This window comes from Trachypithecus francoisi, unplaced genomic scaffold (assembly GCF_009764315.1).
Source record: "Trachypithecus francoisi isolate TF-2019V2 unplaced genomic scaffold, Tfra_2.0 Contig01461, whole genome shotgun sequence".
NCBI lineage: Eukaryota > Metazoa > Chordata > Mammalia > Primates > Cercopithecidae > Trachypithecus > Trachypithecus francoisi.
In genome coordinates, this window is record NW_022681433.1 from 4,655,645 (window position 1) to 4,673,995 (window position 18,351).

At 38.6% G+C, this 18,351-nt stretch overlaps 1 protein-coding gene across 1 annotated transcript in view; it reads right to left on the reverse strand.

Moving 5' to 3' along the window:
• The window catches only part of FREM2 (FRAS1 related extracellular matrix 2), a 194,619-nt gene that overhangs the window by 106,748 nt on the left and 69,520 nt on the right, over positions 1 to 18,351 (reverse strand). The window contains exons 3-4 of the mRNA XM_033234619.1: positions 7,301 to 7,447; positions 2,043 to 2,273 (exon numbers count right to left, since the gene is read on the reverse strand). Coding sequence (XP_033090510.1) covers positions 2,043 to 2,273; positions 7,301 to 7,447 — 378 coding nt within the window. The remainder of the gene's footprint in view (positions 1 to 2,042; positions 2,274 to 7,300; positions 7,448 to 18,351) is intronic.

Sequence of the window (18,351 nt, forward strand, 5' to 3'; positions counted from 1 at the left end):
ATTAGGAAACTTTATTAAAAGCTATTTTATTTTAGGTCGTACAACTTGAAATAGAGTTGGGAAGCCATGTCAGGTCTTACAGTTTCAAGACCAATGGTCTTCAACAAGGCACGGAGCATACCAAGCATTATGGAAGACTTGTCAGTTATCCAAGGATTATCATGACTTGAAATAAACAGAGCTGAATTTTATCTCCAAAATTCTGAAACAACTTAGATGATCAATACATGAAATGAAATTATGGCAAAGTTTCATTTGGTATAGCCTACACTAAGAAAAGATTATATAAGTGGCGGGCTGTGTATGTGGAGTGTGTGTATGTGTTTTGTTTCGTTTTTAATATTCTACTGCTTAGATCTATCATGGGTGCTGAGCGTCACTCTGAGCTTATAAATAGGAAGGCAGAAACGAATTCAAGTGTCTTATTTCTTCAAGTAATATGGCAATTGTAATAGTTGGGAAATAAAATATCAAAAAATGGCTTCCAGTTTTAACTAATGAGTCAGTTTATACGTATTAAAGCTGACCTGGGCTTGTTTAAAAGAGAAAAGCTTTATTTTTCAAGCATACATGCAAAGTTCAAGACCAAAAGAAAGTTTAATTATTTATCTCTGGATAATGTAGATAAAATTAAGTAAATGCTAACTGTTCTTTAATGAAAATTACAAACATAATTGAACTTCATATTTAACTAAAGGCAGACTTGTTAGTTAAACAAATGATGTCAGAGCTCCAATTTTCTTATTCATTTTCTTTAATTATGCGTAGTCGTTTAACACAGGGATTTCCACACAGGTCTCTATTTCACGGACTTTGTAGATTGTATCTTTGCAAACCATTTAAGAGTTTTCTGATTGACAAAATAAAGTAGGCTGGAAGTTTAAAAGAAAGTCATGTCTGGCTTCTGACAGGATATTAGCTTTAGATGTTTCTACAGGGTTTGTATAAATGCCAGCCCTCAAAAAGCTATTCAATCTTTTTTTCTTTTTCTTTTTTTTTTCTTTTTAAAATTTTCTGACTAGATCAAGACAAGCCAGGACTGTAGAAGTATGACAGGGGGAAGAAAAAGGTCAAATTACACACAAAAGCATTAAGGTTCACTTTTACCAGCATCAGCCAAGGTGTGCATTGACAAGAAAATGTAATCTGACAGAAATTAACAGCAATGATTCAAAACACTGTGTTCACTACAAAATGGGGGTGGGTGGGGTGGGTATTATGCAACAAATGTGGAAACATATGGCCAAATAAAAATTTTTGGCTGGTAAATATATAAAGAAATCTTGAATAATTAAAAGTAATATGGGGAACACATTAATTCAAGAATGATCTCATACTCTAGCCGTTTGTTTCAAAGATACATTAAGACATTTAAAGGACTCCAAAAAGTGATGAATTAATTTAACAAAAATGACATGAGCAGTATTAAATGATAGACTTATAATAACAGGAAGAACATGTTGGTAATTCTATGGGTAGTTCATTTACTTGGAAAAATATAGCATCCCTGGCTGGGCACAGGGACTCATACCTGTAATCCCAGTGCTTTGGGAGGCTGAGTTGGGAGGATAGCTTGAGGCCAGAAGTTTGACACCAGCCTGGGCAACATAGTAAGCCCCAGTCTTTATAGATGATTTTATATATATATAATATATAAATAAAATTAAATATAAATATGTAAATAATTTATATATATAATAAAATATTTTCTGGTAATATGAAAATTGTACTAGCTGGAAAATATATATAATTATATTTATATATACATAACATCTAGTAATACAATTTATATATAATATATAAATATTTATAAATATATAAATATTATATATATATATAGAGAGAGAGAGAGCATTCTTTCATTACTTTTTAGTTTCCCTCTTCCTGTCAGCATATCTGAGAATAATGAATCATTAATCTAGAAGATTCTCTCTATGGAAATTTCAAACATTGAATTTAAAACTATAAGCTATACCCCTATAAGGTATTTTGTCATAGCAGCCCAACAGCAACAACATAAACCAGTTGACAATGGCTCTTACCATCTCCTGGGTCAATGATCTCGACAGTGGCGACTGTGGGGAATTCCAGGGCAGCCAGCACAGGCTCTGAGAGGACCACCTGAAAGGTTTCAGACTGCTCATGCTCCCCATCACTCAGGATCCGCACTCGCCATGTGGCCCTGGTCTGGCCTGGGTTGAACTGCACTTGTTTCTGTGCTTTGCCCTTGAAGTCTCTGTCTTTTTCTGCAGTCCCATCTCTTGTGCCAATACCTTTACAGAAACATAATATCATTTTCTTAGTTTCATTTTCCCTTGGATTATTAAGATTTTCCTTGTTAACTTTTTGCATGTCATTTTATCCTGAAAAGCAAAGTTGATCCTGCTTTGACCTCATGAAATGGAAAACTGGGAATGGGTCTGATGATGAAAGTGTTACACTGCAGGTGTTGGGTAGTTTGTGATTCTGTTCTGCTTTTGCCTCAATTATGGTTTTGCTATATATGCTTTAAGCTACATTTGGATTAGAACTTCTTGTCAAACAAGACCAAGTAAATATATATTCACATTGTACAATAGCCTTACTCCTACAAGTTTATGCAATCTTAAAACTCTTCACATTTACTTTTGCATGTGTTGCTGGATATTATAAAAAAAAAATTCTCTAACTATAAAATATAAGCCAATAGTACTCCTCCATGAAAGAATTCTCCGACTCACAATCTAAGTCATAAATGGTCAAGTGGAATAATAAAAAGTGATAGTATTCTCTAAGCACTTAATAGAACTAGGGTCCTTTAAAAAATGTAATTCAGTGTTTTTCAACATGGTCACTGACAATTTTTTCTTTCTGGAACACCCCAGAATTCCATGAAATTAAATAAACAGAATTGGAGAGCTAAATATATATGGTTATTATGAGCAGTATGCTTGGCTTACTCTGGTAGTTCATTCAAGGTCAATTTCAGTTAGCTGGGAAGGTTGAAGGATCTCTGGGTCTCTAACTACATTGCAAGATGATCTTCATTATTACCATGCCAGGTACCCGAACCATAGGGTACATTATCCAAAAGCAGTGGAAACATTTAATGTCATAGAAAAATTATAAAATGGCAATGGTACTTGGACTTTTGCATCCTTAAATACAGAACCAGAGCTTCTTAATGAGTCAAGTTAATACAATAATTTTCAAATATATTTCTCTAAACCTGGGCATTTCCAGAGAAGTTGGTAAGACAGACAGATGTAAAAGAGGGAAAAATAAGGCTGGGCATGGTGACTCAGGATTGTCATCCCAACAGTTTGGAAGGGCGAGGTGGGTGGATCACTTGAGCCTAGGAGTTCCAGACCATCCTGGGAAACATGGTGAAACCCCATCTCTACAAAAAAGACAAAAATTAGCTGGGTGTAGTGGCACATGCCTGTAGTCTTCACTACTGGGGAGGCTGAGGTGGGAGGATCACCTGAGCCCTAGGAGGTCAAGAGTGTAGTGAGTTGTGATTATGCCACTGTGCTCCAGCCTGGGTGAGTGAGACCCTGCTTCAAAAATTAAAAACACATGAATACATAAATAAATAAATAAAAGAGGGAAAAATAAAGTCTTGTGACTTAGATTTTTTGAATCTTGAAAATAAGTTATTTGGAAGATTTTGCATTTAATCAAAAATTATATTTTTAAAAACAATTCCTTTTGTTTTTCACACTAGAAATGAAACTGAACTAAATCAGATCCATTCAACTACAAATATTCATTGAGTTCTTCTTCCATGCCAGCCTCTGTTCTGTGTGCTGGGGCTGTATCAGAGAACAAAACAGACAGAAACCCTTGCCTTCATAATGCTTATGTAAGAGTCATTTGAATATGTATCTATATATAGGAATATATCAATGACTGCTATTTTAATGTTAAAATGAAGATGAAAACAAAGATTTTATTAAAAATATTTCTGTCTTACAGATCTCAGAAAAATAACTGACATAAATATTGCATCATATTTTTCTTTTACAGTAGCAGGTAAAACACGATTTATTTAATGGCAAGAGAAAAAAAGGGCACAGAACCAGGAATTGCAGTGCTGCATATCTTGCTGAATACTGTAGACTTCCTGATAGCTCTCTGGTTCCTCGTGCACACAGAGTTGGTTGTCAACACCTCTTGGATCTACTACAATTCACTGCCAAGATGCTGATGAAAGGAATCATTCTCTCTGAGGTTCCAGAACACATGCTGCTCACTGACCCATCTATCCCCAGTGGCAAGACCAGCAAAAATCTGTTAGTCTGCCTCTGATAGCTACTGCTCACTTTTCTGTTTTGTTTTCTTTCATCAGCAATGCATTTTTTTTTTTTTGAGTTTCAAAAGGGAGTTAAAAACGAAAATTGAGTAAGTATGATACAAGGAATGTCTGCTAGTTCCAACTAGTCCTCCTTCCTACATGATAGTCAAGCCATCTAATATTAAATGAGTTGCAATACCATCTGATATTAAATGAGTTGCAATACCATATCCCAATTGTTGCTGCTAAAAACACCTATTTTTTTTACTTTTGTTATTAAATGAAACTGCAATTGGATCTTTTCCTCTGACATAGAAAAATAACAAAGTGGTTAAACAGGGTATTTGTGGAATGAGAGAATAGATTTTATATCCCATCCCGGCCACAAAACAGTTGTGGGATTGCAGGCAAGTTATTAACTTATCTTAGTGAAGGATTTATGAAGCACTATGGTGCAGTGGTTAAAAACATGGTCCTTTTGCCAAATCTCAGCTCTGCCCCTTACTAGTTGGCTAACTTTGGACGTATCACAGCCTCTCTATTTTCTCGTCTCATGGTACGCTTCTCATGCAGCTGACCTAGGTAGGGTATTGGGAAGTAGGCCCAGCAAATAACCCAGTAAATATTAGCTATCATTGTTTCTTCATAGTTCACTACCTAACAAAGTCGCTGGTATATAATGAGTACTCAATAAAACATTTGTTGAGTCAGGGAATAAAGAGTTGATACAAGGTGTAAAAGAGATAGATAAAGTGCTTAAGGTACATATGAAGTACCTTGCCTTTAATAAATATTCAATAACTGGTAGCATTAAGAGCTTTGAAATGCAAATACAAATGTGGAATACAAATACATATTTAGTTTATTAGTGATTTTAGTGGTTATAAAATGAATAATAATCTTTGAGAATATACATGTAATTCATGATTTCTTAGCTGTACTCAAGTGATACTCTGTCTTTTGCTATAATGCAATCTATCTCATTCTAAACGTCCATAAATAAAAGCAGAGGTTGTATGGGAACAGTTATAAGCAATGTATTCACTGTAGAACTTGTATGAGGCTACCCTTCATTTTAATCTGATTTCCATTCCAGGTCCTAGCATGAATTCTGTTACCATCTTCAATGACTGAGGATGTGGGCCACACACAGAAGGCTTCCCAACTTTCTGTCACCCCAGGTTACTAAGTAACCACGTGAAGTGAACCAAGAAAAGCCTATGAGTCTTTGTAGAACTGCTGGTATCCCCACATTCGTAGAAAATAATAGTTCATTGAAAAAATTACAACAAAAAGAGCTCTTGTTTGACATTTTAGCATCCAGCTTAAGAAAAAAGAGGCAGTGGAGAAAAAAAATGCAAAAAAAAAAAATTTGAAATCTTTTTCTATTGTTAACTTTCCCAGTGCTATCCAGGGGCCTGTTGTGAGTGAAAAATTAAATAAACTCACCAGGAGTGGGAACTCAGGTAAAAAATAGACAAACCTATTCTTAATAGTTGGTAAGGTGCTCTGTTTTTTAGTTATGATTTTCCCTATGATTTATTTGCTACATGTTCAGGTACAAAGCAGAGTTAAGACCAATTGCTTCCTGATGATAAGACGGGATGTGCACATGTGCGCAGAAAATGTGTCCCTAAAAGAGAGCGCACTAAGAGCACTCAGAATATCCTAGGCTAAATACAAAGCATGAGAAGCACAGCCAGGTGGAGGCTCATGCACAATGAAGATGGAAGCAGAGGCTGAGGGTGAGGCTGTGGGGAGACCAGCCCCGCCCCCTCCTCCGCAGCCAGAGCAACCTCAAAGACAGGGAAAGTGTCTTGTGAAAACCCGGTCTTCTGAAGTTAAGAGGAAAAAAAAAAGAATTTTTAAAGTGAGGGGTAATTAATATTCAGATTCAAAACATGTCAGGGGAAATCAAAAACAGTGGTGGGGTTTTGGCTGCAGCAAAAGTACAGCAGGGTGTGTGGGTGTTGGGGAGGGATGTTGGCGGTGGCAGGGACGTGTATTTCTGTGCATAGAGGTCTACTGTTTAAGGCTCTTGAAGTTCATGGACCCGCTAAAATTTCAAAATAGTCATTTGGAGACAAGTATAGGTTTACTAACTTTTTACTTTGCCAACATTTTCCTAGATTCCTACCTTAGTTGATAATCTCACTCATTGAAATCTTTTTTTTGTTTTTTTTTTTTTTTGAGCTGGAGTCTCGCTCTGTCGCCCAGGCTGGAGCACTGCAAGCTCCGCCTCCCGGGTTTACGCCATTCTCGTGCCTCAGTCTCCTGAGAATCTGGGACCACAGGAGCCCATCACCACGCCCAGCTGGTTTTTTGTATTTTTTTTTTTAGTAGAGACGGGGTTTCACCGTGTTAGCCAGGAGAAATCTTTTTTTATCCCATGCAAATTCCATTGGCCTAGATGTCTATAAAATATATGGTACCAAAACCAATATAATTGCTTCAGGTGCTGCCATTTTTATCAACATATTAAATATTTTATGCCAACCATATTGCTGCTTAAAAGTACCAATATACTGCCAACTTTATTTTATGCTTCTATGAAAATCAAATATGAACTTGGAGTTGAAAAAAGGTTTCATTTGTTTGCTTTTCACTCTCAATTTTATTTAAACGAAGTAAAGCAGAGGAAAATGATTAGTATTTAACGATTTACTGCTGGTTACAAAGAAAGGTCACGACACTCATGTTTCAGAAGACTTTTTATCTCATGGGTAAATTACAGATTTGCCTAAGCTCATTCTAAGATCCAATGACATTTATTTTTATTTCATAACTTATTGTTCCTGTCGATTTTTATATCAGAAAAAGATCATATGTACATAGAAGGCTTGAAGAGATAAGTACTTTAACACAAACCTGTTGCTTGTTTCTTTAGCAGTTAGAGAACTTTTAAATCTTTAAGCTCGAAAACTCGATCAGTGAACTAAACTGATATTTTAATCACTGTAGAAGAATTATAAACGTTTGCTAGAAAAATAAAAATTTGAGACAGAAACAAAAAATTAAACTTACTTATAAAAGAAGTTTCTCCCAAGTAGCCTCTACGTTTAAGAACAACATCTAGAAATTTGGAGTCCTCATTGATCAGGTAATATTCCTTTTCAAAGGAGATCCATGCCCAATTCAGACGAAAATGCTGGTTGGTTACCTTGTTTCCACCTTGAAAATAAAAAATTAAAGCCATAAATTAGTGCTTTCTTGAATGAGTGATCTTAAAAATTCCACAGATTAATGAAGCAACATTAACAATCAATACAGCTACTTAGTTTGATGCACAACCCTGGAATATGTACATGGAAATACAGCTTACAGTTTAGGGACTGTTACACATAAATTCTATCGTTGACACAATTCTTCACAAATTCCTTGCTGTTTTAGGAGGGGAAGTAGGTAATGGGTAGGAAGTGCACAACTACCAGAGGCTGTTTAGTTTAATCCTAAAACTAAACATCCAACTTGCAGGATAACTCACTTCCCACAAGGTGCCGCTGGAGAGCAAGTTTTCTAATCAGAAGGCTGCAAGGTTCCTTTGTGATGTTCTAAAAAAACACACACTTCACAAATACCTTTTTCTGGTTCACGGAGCAATTGGGTGGAAGGTTTTAATTATAACCACCTAAGGAAAAACAAATATCCCTTCTCCGCCTCCCTTCCCCGCTATATTCCACTCCATTCCTTAGAGCAAACAGACAGTTCTTTTCATTGATTGCCATTCCACTCTGAAGATAAGGTTTTCCCCTCCCATCTTCCCACCAAAATGGAGCTGGCTGCCTATCAGGAGAAAATAAACCTTGTGTGTGATCTCTCTAATGTGAAAGCGACTACGTTGGCTAAATGAAAGGAAAAATAGTTATCAGCTGATCGATCACTCTGCACGCATCCCTCTACTTCTTTTGATCTACACCAAAATATTTCAGAGTAAGGTGAGGTTTACAAACAAAGGCATCAGTAATGCCTTTTAAGTCTTTCTGAAAGAGGCTGTGGGGAAAAAAAAAAAAAAAGCCCAAGTAACAAACACAGCTAGAGGCACAATTTTCATTCTAGTTTCTTCTCTTTACAGTTCACAAAGAGCTTCACTACAGAAAAGGAAATGAAAGAGGAAAATCTCAAAACTTTAATAGATGCCAAAAAAATCTACACAAGGGAAAACGTTGAGTGAAGACATGAAAATACATACATCTTTGCTAGAACTTTTAAAAACTAAAAACTGTAGCAACTTTGAGCTATCAACGTAACGTGTACTGAAGATTAAAGAGAATACACCGTACAACTGAGATTATGTAGGGAAATTGTTTTCTTGTTTACTGTTGTTTGACTTTCGAATTAGCACAAGCCTTCTGGATAGCTATGTGCCAATGTGTGCAAGGGGCAAAAAGATGGTTATATCATTCAATCTTGTAGCTCCTTCTGTGGGATTTTTGCTTTAAAAGAAGCAGAAATGTATTTGCAAGGAACTATTCATTGCAATATTTTCTATAATAACCCCAAACCTTAAAAACCATCTTATAGTATATCAAATCAATAAAATGTTATTCAACTCCTAAACAATAAATATTGTTGGAACACCGAAAACACTTAAAAACACCACAACAAATCGTACTGATGCTGTGAACGTAGCTTCGTAAAATGAGGCATGACACAGGTGTAGCTGCTTGGTGTTTTAAATGATGGGATTATGGACTTTCCTATTTTTAGTTAATTTATCAACTATAAAATATAAATAGATTGGGGCGGGGCATGGTGGCTCACGCCTGTAATCCCAGCACTTTGGGAGGCTGAGGTGGGTGGATCACCTGAGGTCGGGAGTTCGAGACCAGCCTGACCAACATGGAGAAACCCCGTCTCTACTAAAAATGCGAAACTAGCCAGGCATGGTGGTGCATGCCTGTAATCCCAGCTGCTTGGGAGGCTGAGGCAGGAGAATCGCTTGTACCCGGGAGGCGGAGGTTGGGTGATCCGAGATCTCACTATTGCACTCTAGCTTGGGCAACAAGAGTGAAACTCTGTCTCAAAAAAAAAAAAAAAAAAAAAAGATTGGAGAGCAGGAATTTTGTGTAAGTTTGTCAGTTTAACAAGGAAACTCATTCCACATTTTGCCCTGATGAAACTTACTACGCCTAATGTCTGCCGCACCCTGAGTGCTGTTCTGGAGAGGAAAGGCCATGGGCTAGGAGGCTCCTCAGAACTGGCGTCCAAGGCCCACCTACATCACTTTTAGCTGCTGTCTGACTCTGACCAAGTTACTTCTCTAGATCTCTCTGTTTCCTTTTCTGGAGAGTCAAGTGAGGGTGATGCTAATTAGCACCTGGGATTTCTTCGAAGATTGGCTCAGATAACTCATATACACACACAGTACTCTGAGATTAATAGTATCATTCAACAAATGCAAGCTCCCTCTGCCCTGCCGCACCATGCACGCTCAAGCCCACCCTGCAGGCCCACTGCTGGACTACTATTCGTCTGCCTGACACCCACCTGTGCTCATTTCTCCTTTGCCCCGCCTCTTGCCTACAGTTTTGCCCATATCAAGTGGACTTTTCTTTCTTTTTCTTTTTTTTTTTTTTGAGACGGAGTCTTGCTCTGTCGCCCAGGCTGGAGTGCAGTGGCCGGATCTCAGCTCACTGCAAGCTCCGCCTCCCGGGTTCACGCCATTCTCCTGCCTCAGCCTCCCGAGTAGCTGGGACTACAGGCGCCCGCCACCTCGCCCGGCTAGTTTTTTGTATTTTTTAGTAGAGATGGGGTTTCACCGTGTTAGCCAGGATGGTCTCGATCTCCTGACCTCGTGATCCGCCCGTCTCGGCCTCCCAAAGTGCTGGGATTACAGGCTTGAGCCACCGCGCCTGGCCCAAGTGGACTTTTCTTTGCAGATTTCCAGGTTCATCCTGACCTACCCTGATTGTTCCCCTTGCGCTCTAATCTGCCCATTTGGAGGTCAAGCCAAGATTCCTGCAGCTCCTGGGATGTGCCACCCTCACTCTTTCCCTCACCCCTGTCCTCTTGCCTAACATGAGGACCGTTATTCTTCCTTGGCTGACACTTCCCACTCCTTATCGCTGCTCTATCTCCCTCCTGTGTGAAGCAGCTGCAGCTGCTCCAGCCCTCTCATCTCTTTGTGATTCTGCCGCTGTTCTCTTATTGATTACTCTGTATAGTTGTGCACTTTAGTGGGTATCCTCTCATATTTAATTGTATTAATTTACTAATTGTACTAAATTGCACTAATTTACATCAGTAATTGAGAGTACCCATTCTTTCATTATTGCCAATACTTGTTGTCATTGTTTTTAAAAATATTTTTAAGAATTATTGTGTTTATGTTTCATCACTTGGAACATCATCTAGAAAGTAATAGAAAAGATAGAATAATATGCAATTGATTAAATTAGTACATAAAACAGCTCTGATTTCAAAACAAATTATTAGATGAAAACACCTTTATGCCACACTCCTGTCCACTTTAAATTGCGGTCCCAGCAAGCCTAGGTTTCATTCCAGACTTCTTGTCATGCTCTCCCAAGCCTTTTCTTGTCCATTCTAACACCCATGTCTTCACATCACATCACTTCCCCCTAAAGAGAAATATCCAGCCTCTCACGTCCAACCTCTCACTCTTTTCTGGACAAAGGTGGCTGTTTTTGTATGTGCTATGTCTTCTGCTCAGGGCATCCTCAGTTTTCCTACTCTCCCTGGGAATCCCTATTCCTCTACCTTTTAACAATTCTTAGCTAATTTGAAGATTTGATTCTAACCCTTTCCTGAGATATTCCAGAAAATATCATTCTCTTCTAAATATGGCACATTTTAAGAGTATCGAGTCGATGAGGGCTTCTCTCTTCAGTTTTTATAAAACAGCAAGCCTAATGCAGACTTCAGCACTGTCTACCCCTTTATTCTGATGAATTTTTCTCTACAGTACTTTCCAAAATCTTATATCCTACATATATTTACTTTTTTTTTTTTTTTTTTTGTGATTTGCTGTGTTCTGCCACTGCAACACGTGATCCAGGAGGTCAGGGAGCTCATTTTACTTATCGTTAGAAAAATGCCTATTGCATCAATTAGAAACTCTAATGTCTTGGTTGAAAGCTCTGTGGTCCTTCATTTATTGAGCAATATCAATTTTCTATGTAAATGTAACATAAATTTTCTATGTAAATGTAACAAACAGTAATTGGTTTAATGACACCCTTTCTAAACTGTTGCATACTTCTTGAAAGACTTTAAGTGATACATAAATGTGAATTATTGGAATTTGTGTTTCTCTAAATGACACTTTCAGGGATTATTGATGAGTAATGGGCTATTTAACCCTTCCATTCCCTTTGTGGATGGTTTTAGAGATACCTAATTTCGTCTCTACTTAAACATCTGTAAAAATTATTTCCAGGTTTGTGCCTATGTTCTGAAAGGACGAAGGTGCCAGGTTGCTGGTTAGTCAGAGGTTTTGAATGACACGTAGCTGAACAGTTTGCTAGTATTTCATATGTACAACCACCACCTTGAGATTATATTTCAAAATACAATGCAGAAAAAATATAAAGAAGCTTTGATTTGTAAGAAAGGGAGATGGTCCAAAGTAACTATTATAGAAAATTCAGAATTCCCACTAAAACTGGGATTTTAAACCAGAGCATATAAATTAAATAGATATTTAACTAGAAAATATGAAGTCTATAAAGCTTAACCCTGAATGGAATTAAATACTACATAAGTCTTCTGAACCTTACACATGTGAATCAGATTTGGTTTCAGAATTCATAAAAGCTTAGGTACTCACTTCTTATGCAGGAGGGATATAGAGATTTGAGGAACCAAGCTGTAACTTATTGTAACTCCCTTTACTAAAACTGTGACCTTGTATAATTGAACTCTGTATTTTATTGAAAGAATAGAAAGATACTTTATTTACTAATTTGTTACCTATCACGTAAAGTCCTCTAAAACCTCAATTAATGGAAATAATAAACGTTGACACTTAAACAAAAGCTACAGCTTACTGAATGTGAAATTATAGATGAAGTTAAGTAATGTTAAAAACTGACAAATTTTTACTTAAACAAAATTCGTTGCCTTTCTAAAATAGATGTTATCATTTATGATGCACAAGGAGCTAGTCTCAGCACCTCATTGAAAAAAAATTAAAGTCCATGACTCATGTCATAAATCCACATAACAGGTGCCTGACAGCTGATAACCACACTCCCAAATGCTCTGTCTTCAAATCCTGACACCAAAACCATTAAGGTTTTGATGAAAAGACCTCTTTTGAACTTATCCAGCTGGTGTTCAGATTTCTTTATTTTCTTCAATTCCAACTCAGTAGTTTTTCTTTTTTTAGAATAACAAAGAATACCAAACTCCAATTAGCCCTCTCTAAAAGCTCAGGGCTGCCTGATCTCTCTAAAGACAAAGCATTTAATCTTCAATAATATGAAACTAGTGCCACAATTTTGACTTGTATTTGATAAAGGGGACATGTCCATTTAGCTTTGACAACAAATTTCTTCTTGGAGAATCGTTACAAATAGAAAATATTGTTAGTAATTTCTAGCTTGGTAAAATCTCATTTGCCCAGAATAAAGTTCAGCTTCAAAGCTGAACTGAAAAGCAAGTATACAGAAATTTTTAAAAGCTGGATGTAGTCCTTTAAATCAACAATAGATATAGATATTTATATGAGAAAAGATTAAGATAATAATACTATTACCTACTTTATTGGGGAAATTAGATTATTTGATTTTCGTTATTGTCTTAGAGACATGGTCTCCCTCTGCTGACCAGGCTGGAAGGCAGTGACACTGTCACAGCTCTCTGCAGCCTCAAACTCCTGGGCTCAAGTGATCCTCCCACCTCAGGCCCCTGAGTAGTTGGGACTATAGGTGCCAGCCACTGCACTGGGCAGATCATTTGATTTTTAAGCAGATTTTTAAGAAGTCTTGTTCTCTTAGACAGTAAGGACAGTGATTAGCAAACATGCAGCTACCATCCGAATCAATGCTAATAATTATGGTGCAAATCTAAAATCAAAGTTAAAATAAGGGATTAATTTCATTGCCATTTCTGTGATAGGATGATCTTCTCTTGAACTTTGCACTGCCTTAGAATTTTCCATAGGGGAATCTCCTTGAGCTTGTGGAATCCTGTTCTCTGGCCCCTAAAGTCAGACTGACTTCACTCTTTGCTGAAAACCACCTGGTGCAGAGCTGAAGCCGACTTGGCTCTTCCCCTGCCCCCAGGGGCTGGCATTCAACTGCAGGAGATGGCACAGGCACCTAGATAATGTGCACAAACTAGAGCCTGGCAAATGCTGTGAGAGGCACTGATAATGAGCTGTGGGAGTTCACAAGAGTGAGGGATTACTGTAGCCTGTGGGGATCAAAGACAAATTCATGGAAGAGATAGTGTTTAAATGGGGGCTTAAGTACAGGGTGGTATTTAGACATTTAGAGAGATGGAGGGGAAGGCGTTCCTGGAAGATTAGGTATAAGAAGAGAGATAAGAAATCCGGTGGAAAAAAAAAGGAACTTCAAAGAATTCAATGTGGTAGGCACTCAGGGCATTTACTAAATATTTATTTCCTTCTCCTCCTATTTAAGAGATTGGATATTAGAGACAAAGAAGGCGAGGTCAAGATACATCTGCAGCCCACCCTGGATCATTGAGAGGTGACTCAGGCACCGAGGGATGACAAGCTTTAGACTACTTGATAATTTCAGTATTGATTAGTCCAATAGTAAGGTATTCAAGAATTGCTGCCTATGATAATTGTTATATCGTTTTCTCCCTTCCTTCTGAACACTCCCTCCTCACCATTTCCATTGCCTAACACATTCTGAAAACAAGGCAGCACAGCACAGGGGTCAGATCCACAAAGAAATATGGAGATTTGGTAGAGAAATGTAGAGAAAGAGGAATGGGGCCAGGTGTGGTGGGTGGCACCTGTAATCCCAGCACTTTGGGAGGCCTAGGAAGGCAGATCACCTGAGGTTGGGAGTTTGAGAGCCTGAACAGCATGGTGAAACCCTGTCTCTACTAAAAATACAAAAGTTAGCCACGCTTGGTGGCAGGTGTAATCCCAGCTACTCAGGAAGTTGAGACAGGAGAATTGCTTGAACTTGGGAGGTGGAGGTTGCAGTGAGCCAAGATCACGCCACTGCAATCCAGATTGGGCAACAGAGGGAGACACCATCTCAAAAAAAAAAAAAAAAAAAAAAAAAGAGGAGTGGCATGACAAAGACCCAGGAGGTAGAGGGAAACAGGCACAGCACCACGACACACGTTGGTTTCCATTGGACACACACGGCTTGTAGTGATCTTTTGGGCCATTTTTAGGATAGGCATGTACAAACACAAAAGAATAAATGGAGCTATGATATCTTAGAAACTGTCACACAAACTACACTGAATTGAGACCAAGTATGGATTATTTCATACTCTACTCAATATTCTTCTGTAGACAGATAAGAAATGGCCAGATTACATGGAGGTGGAGATGGAGGCTGACAAATATATCAATGTTCACCTTACAAGCCATGAGTATCACAATCCACATTACTATGTGTAATTTTGTTCCCTGAGGACATGATATGGTTACATACATACCCACCCTAGGTATATAATGTGGGTATATAATGGGTATTTGCACACAAGTTCCAAAGACTGAAATTCCTATTCATCTACTATGCAAAAGACTAATATATGGTTGATTCTCATTATTCCTGGATTCCATATTTACAAATTACTCTACTCATGAAAATTTATCTTAGCCCCCAAATTAATACATGTGGTACTTTTGTGATTATTCTCAGACATGTGCAGAGGGGCTTCAAAAAATTCTCATCACCTGACACTCTGTGCTTTCTTGTTTCAGCTCTCATGCTGTAAAGAACTATCCTTTTCACAATTTTTTTTTTAGTGCCACATTTTCTATATTTTTGTGCTTTTCATTGGTGATTTTGGTATTTTTAAAAATGGTCCCCAACCGGCCAGGCACAGTGGTTCAAGCCGGTAATCCCAGCACTTTGGGAGGCCGAGGTGGGGGGATCACCTGAGGTCAGGAGTTTGAGACCAGCCTGGCCAACATGGTGAAACCCTGTCTCTATTAAAAATATACACACACACACAAAATTAGCCGGGCATGGTGGCACATGTCTGTTGTCCCAGCTACTTGGGAGGCAGAGACACGAGAATAGCTTGAACCTGGGAAGCGGAGGTTGCGGTGATCCAAGATCATGCCACTCTATCCTGGTCGAGAGAGTGATACTCTGTCTCAAAAAAAAAAAAAAAAAAAAAAAAGGCCCCCAACCATAGTGCTAAAGCACTGTCTGGTGTTCCTAAGAACAAGAAGGCTGTGATGGGCCTCACAAAGAAAAGTTGTGTGCTAGATAAGTTTTGTTCGGGCTGTAAGTGCCGTGTTAATGAATCAACAACATACATGTAATAAGGTGTCTTTAAATAAAAACACACATAAAACAAGGTTACAATTGATTGGTTGATGAAATGTGACCAGAGGCCCATAGAAACCTAATCCTGTATTTCCCCTAGGAGCAATGCTTCAGTATTTGCCAATTCAGTCAGTATTCACTGTGATTTTACAGAAACGTAACTATGCTGAATAATAAAATCAACTGTATTTATTCCGTAAAAGTCACAATAGGTTATTCTTTGGGAACACACAAAAAAAAAGGAGCACAGAAGCAGGAAAATGTTTACCCCACATACATTTTATCTCCCTTTAATCAATCCCTTTTCTGGCATATGCTCAGGAGTGTGAATTGAAAGGAACCCTCACTGCATGCTCAGATGGGCAGCTCTGGCCTTCCTCCAGCCTCTGTCCCTGGCCACAATACTAGGATGTAGACATAGCTGTGGCTTGGGAGTGAAGGGTGTACTGGCTCCTGCATGGCTACCTGCTGTAATTTGAGGGTATACAAAGAAAATTTGTAGGACTGTTGTTAGCCTATAGGAAAGTGATATACACGGGATGAATTCTAATGAAGAATTACTGCTAATCCTACTAGAGAATTTTAGGATAATTCATTCTAGGATCTTGGTTTAAGCAACAGCCCACATCTGGGGTTCCCATCTTCTTATGCTTAGATGGGAAACTGGAGTGACAGACCTCATGGAAGCTGATTTTCTGGGGCTATAAAGGAGCCTGTGGAGAGAGAACTTGTGGTAATGAAAATGGATGTCAGGCAAAACAATGGACTCTATACAAAAGTTTAATCATCTGAGTGTAGGGATTCAAAATGTAGTGTAAGTTTTCTCATCTCTAATTCTTGCCCAGGCTCCTGGATGTATTTTTGGATTCCAGGGAAAGAAAGCAGCTGTGGAAATTTAAAGAGATGCTTAATTAGTCTCTTTTTTCACACCAGGGGCCAAGCAGCACACTTTTGGATACCCTTTTCCTTCAATAGAGAATAACGGAAAAGATCACCACACAGCTATGTGGCCCACCCCTGGGGGTTCCTGGGGCCACAGGGAGGGTTCCTCCTATGGAGGAGCTGGGCATAGCTGTGACAGGATTTCTAGTAGAGCTGTGCACTGTGATAGGATTTCTAGTAGAGCTGTGCAGATGTTGAGCAACTTGGCTTACTATGGAGAACATCTATCCTTGGGGCAGAAGTAATATTAAAAATAATCTTGACTGGCTGGATGCAGTGGCTCATGCCTGCAATCCCAGCACTTTGGGAGGCCAAGGCAGGCAGACCACAAGGTCAGGAGTTCAAGACCAGCCTGACCAACATGGTGAAACCCGGTCTCTACTAAAAATACAAAAGTTAGCGAGTGTGATGGCGCATGCCTGTAATCCCAGCTATTCAGGAGGCTGAGGCAGGAGAATCACTTGAACCCGGGAGGCGGAGGTTGCAGTGAGCTGAGATCATACTACTGCATTCCAGCCTGGGTGACAGAGTGAGGCTCCATCTCAAACAATCATCTTCATCATCATCATCATCATCATCTTGGCCAACCAGTGGCACGGGCTTTGGCCAATCAGAACTGGCATAATATAGGCATTGGACAATCAAAACACACAAAAGAGAAACCATAACACTCACCAAAAACAACTGGAACTCAAGTGTAGGTATAAACTGGCTGAACTGAGCTCAGCCTTGGGGACTCTGAAAATGCCTGCAGAGGAGAGCTGGACAGATTGAGGACCAAGGTCAGGGTGATTTTGATAATATGCACAATGCATCTCACAGCAACCCTGCAATTTAGGTATTTCCACATTCTATGCATGAGGTAAATCAGTGTCAGATTAAAGTAGCCACTTTACATTCCCAGGGGCATAGTATGTGGTAGATGTAGCATTCAAGTGCAGCCTGCTAATATTCTTCCTATACTTCCTCTGAGTCTTCAGATGATGACCTTTAGGTGACTATCCTATTTGCAGGCTACTCTAGCTTAATTCTAATTTGCTTAACTTAATTTATAAATTAGTGCTACTGGAAAGAAGCAAAACTGTCATCTGAGTAAGCTTCCCTCTACTATCAGCTCTGATTCTAGTGAATAGTGAGGCCCTCAAATGATGAGTATTACATGATGAAGCAAAGGGTATGAAAGTCGGTTAACAAATATTTGAGAAGACGGATTTATAAAAAATTAACACAAGCCAGGATTTAAGACCCACTGGTCTGATGAATGAATTTGGAGCCAAAGCCAAAATCCAGGGAAGTCAGAAGGAAAATCCTCCTTCTAGGCTAAATAATGTGCATCATCAGGCCACAGCCAGGTTGGAATGGGAATCTGCAAGCCTGAGCCTGCAGGGATCCTCTGCATTTCTCTAAGCACAGCCCCCTCCCCCAGCTCCATTCAAAAATAAAATAATAAAATAAAATAAAATAAAAAGAATGTGTTTATTTTCATCCCCTGCAACAGAAAGGGGGCAAAAGGAAGGAAGAAACATGAATTTACATCCCCTTACCTAGGGTTTAAGCGTATTTCCTTCATCAAACCTGATTTAATTGAGTAACACCGTGCTTTCTTAATTAGAAGCTTACACTTAGTGGAATGAATGTCTGTACTGTTGATATGCATGCTTAGGATATGGAATTCAG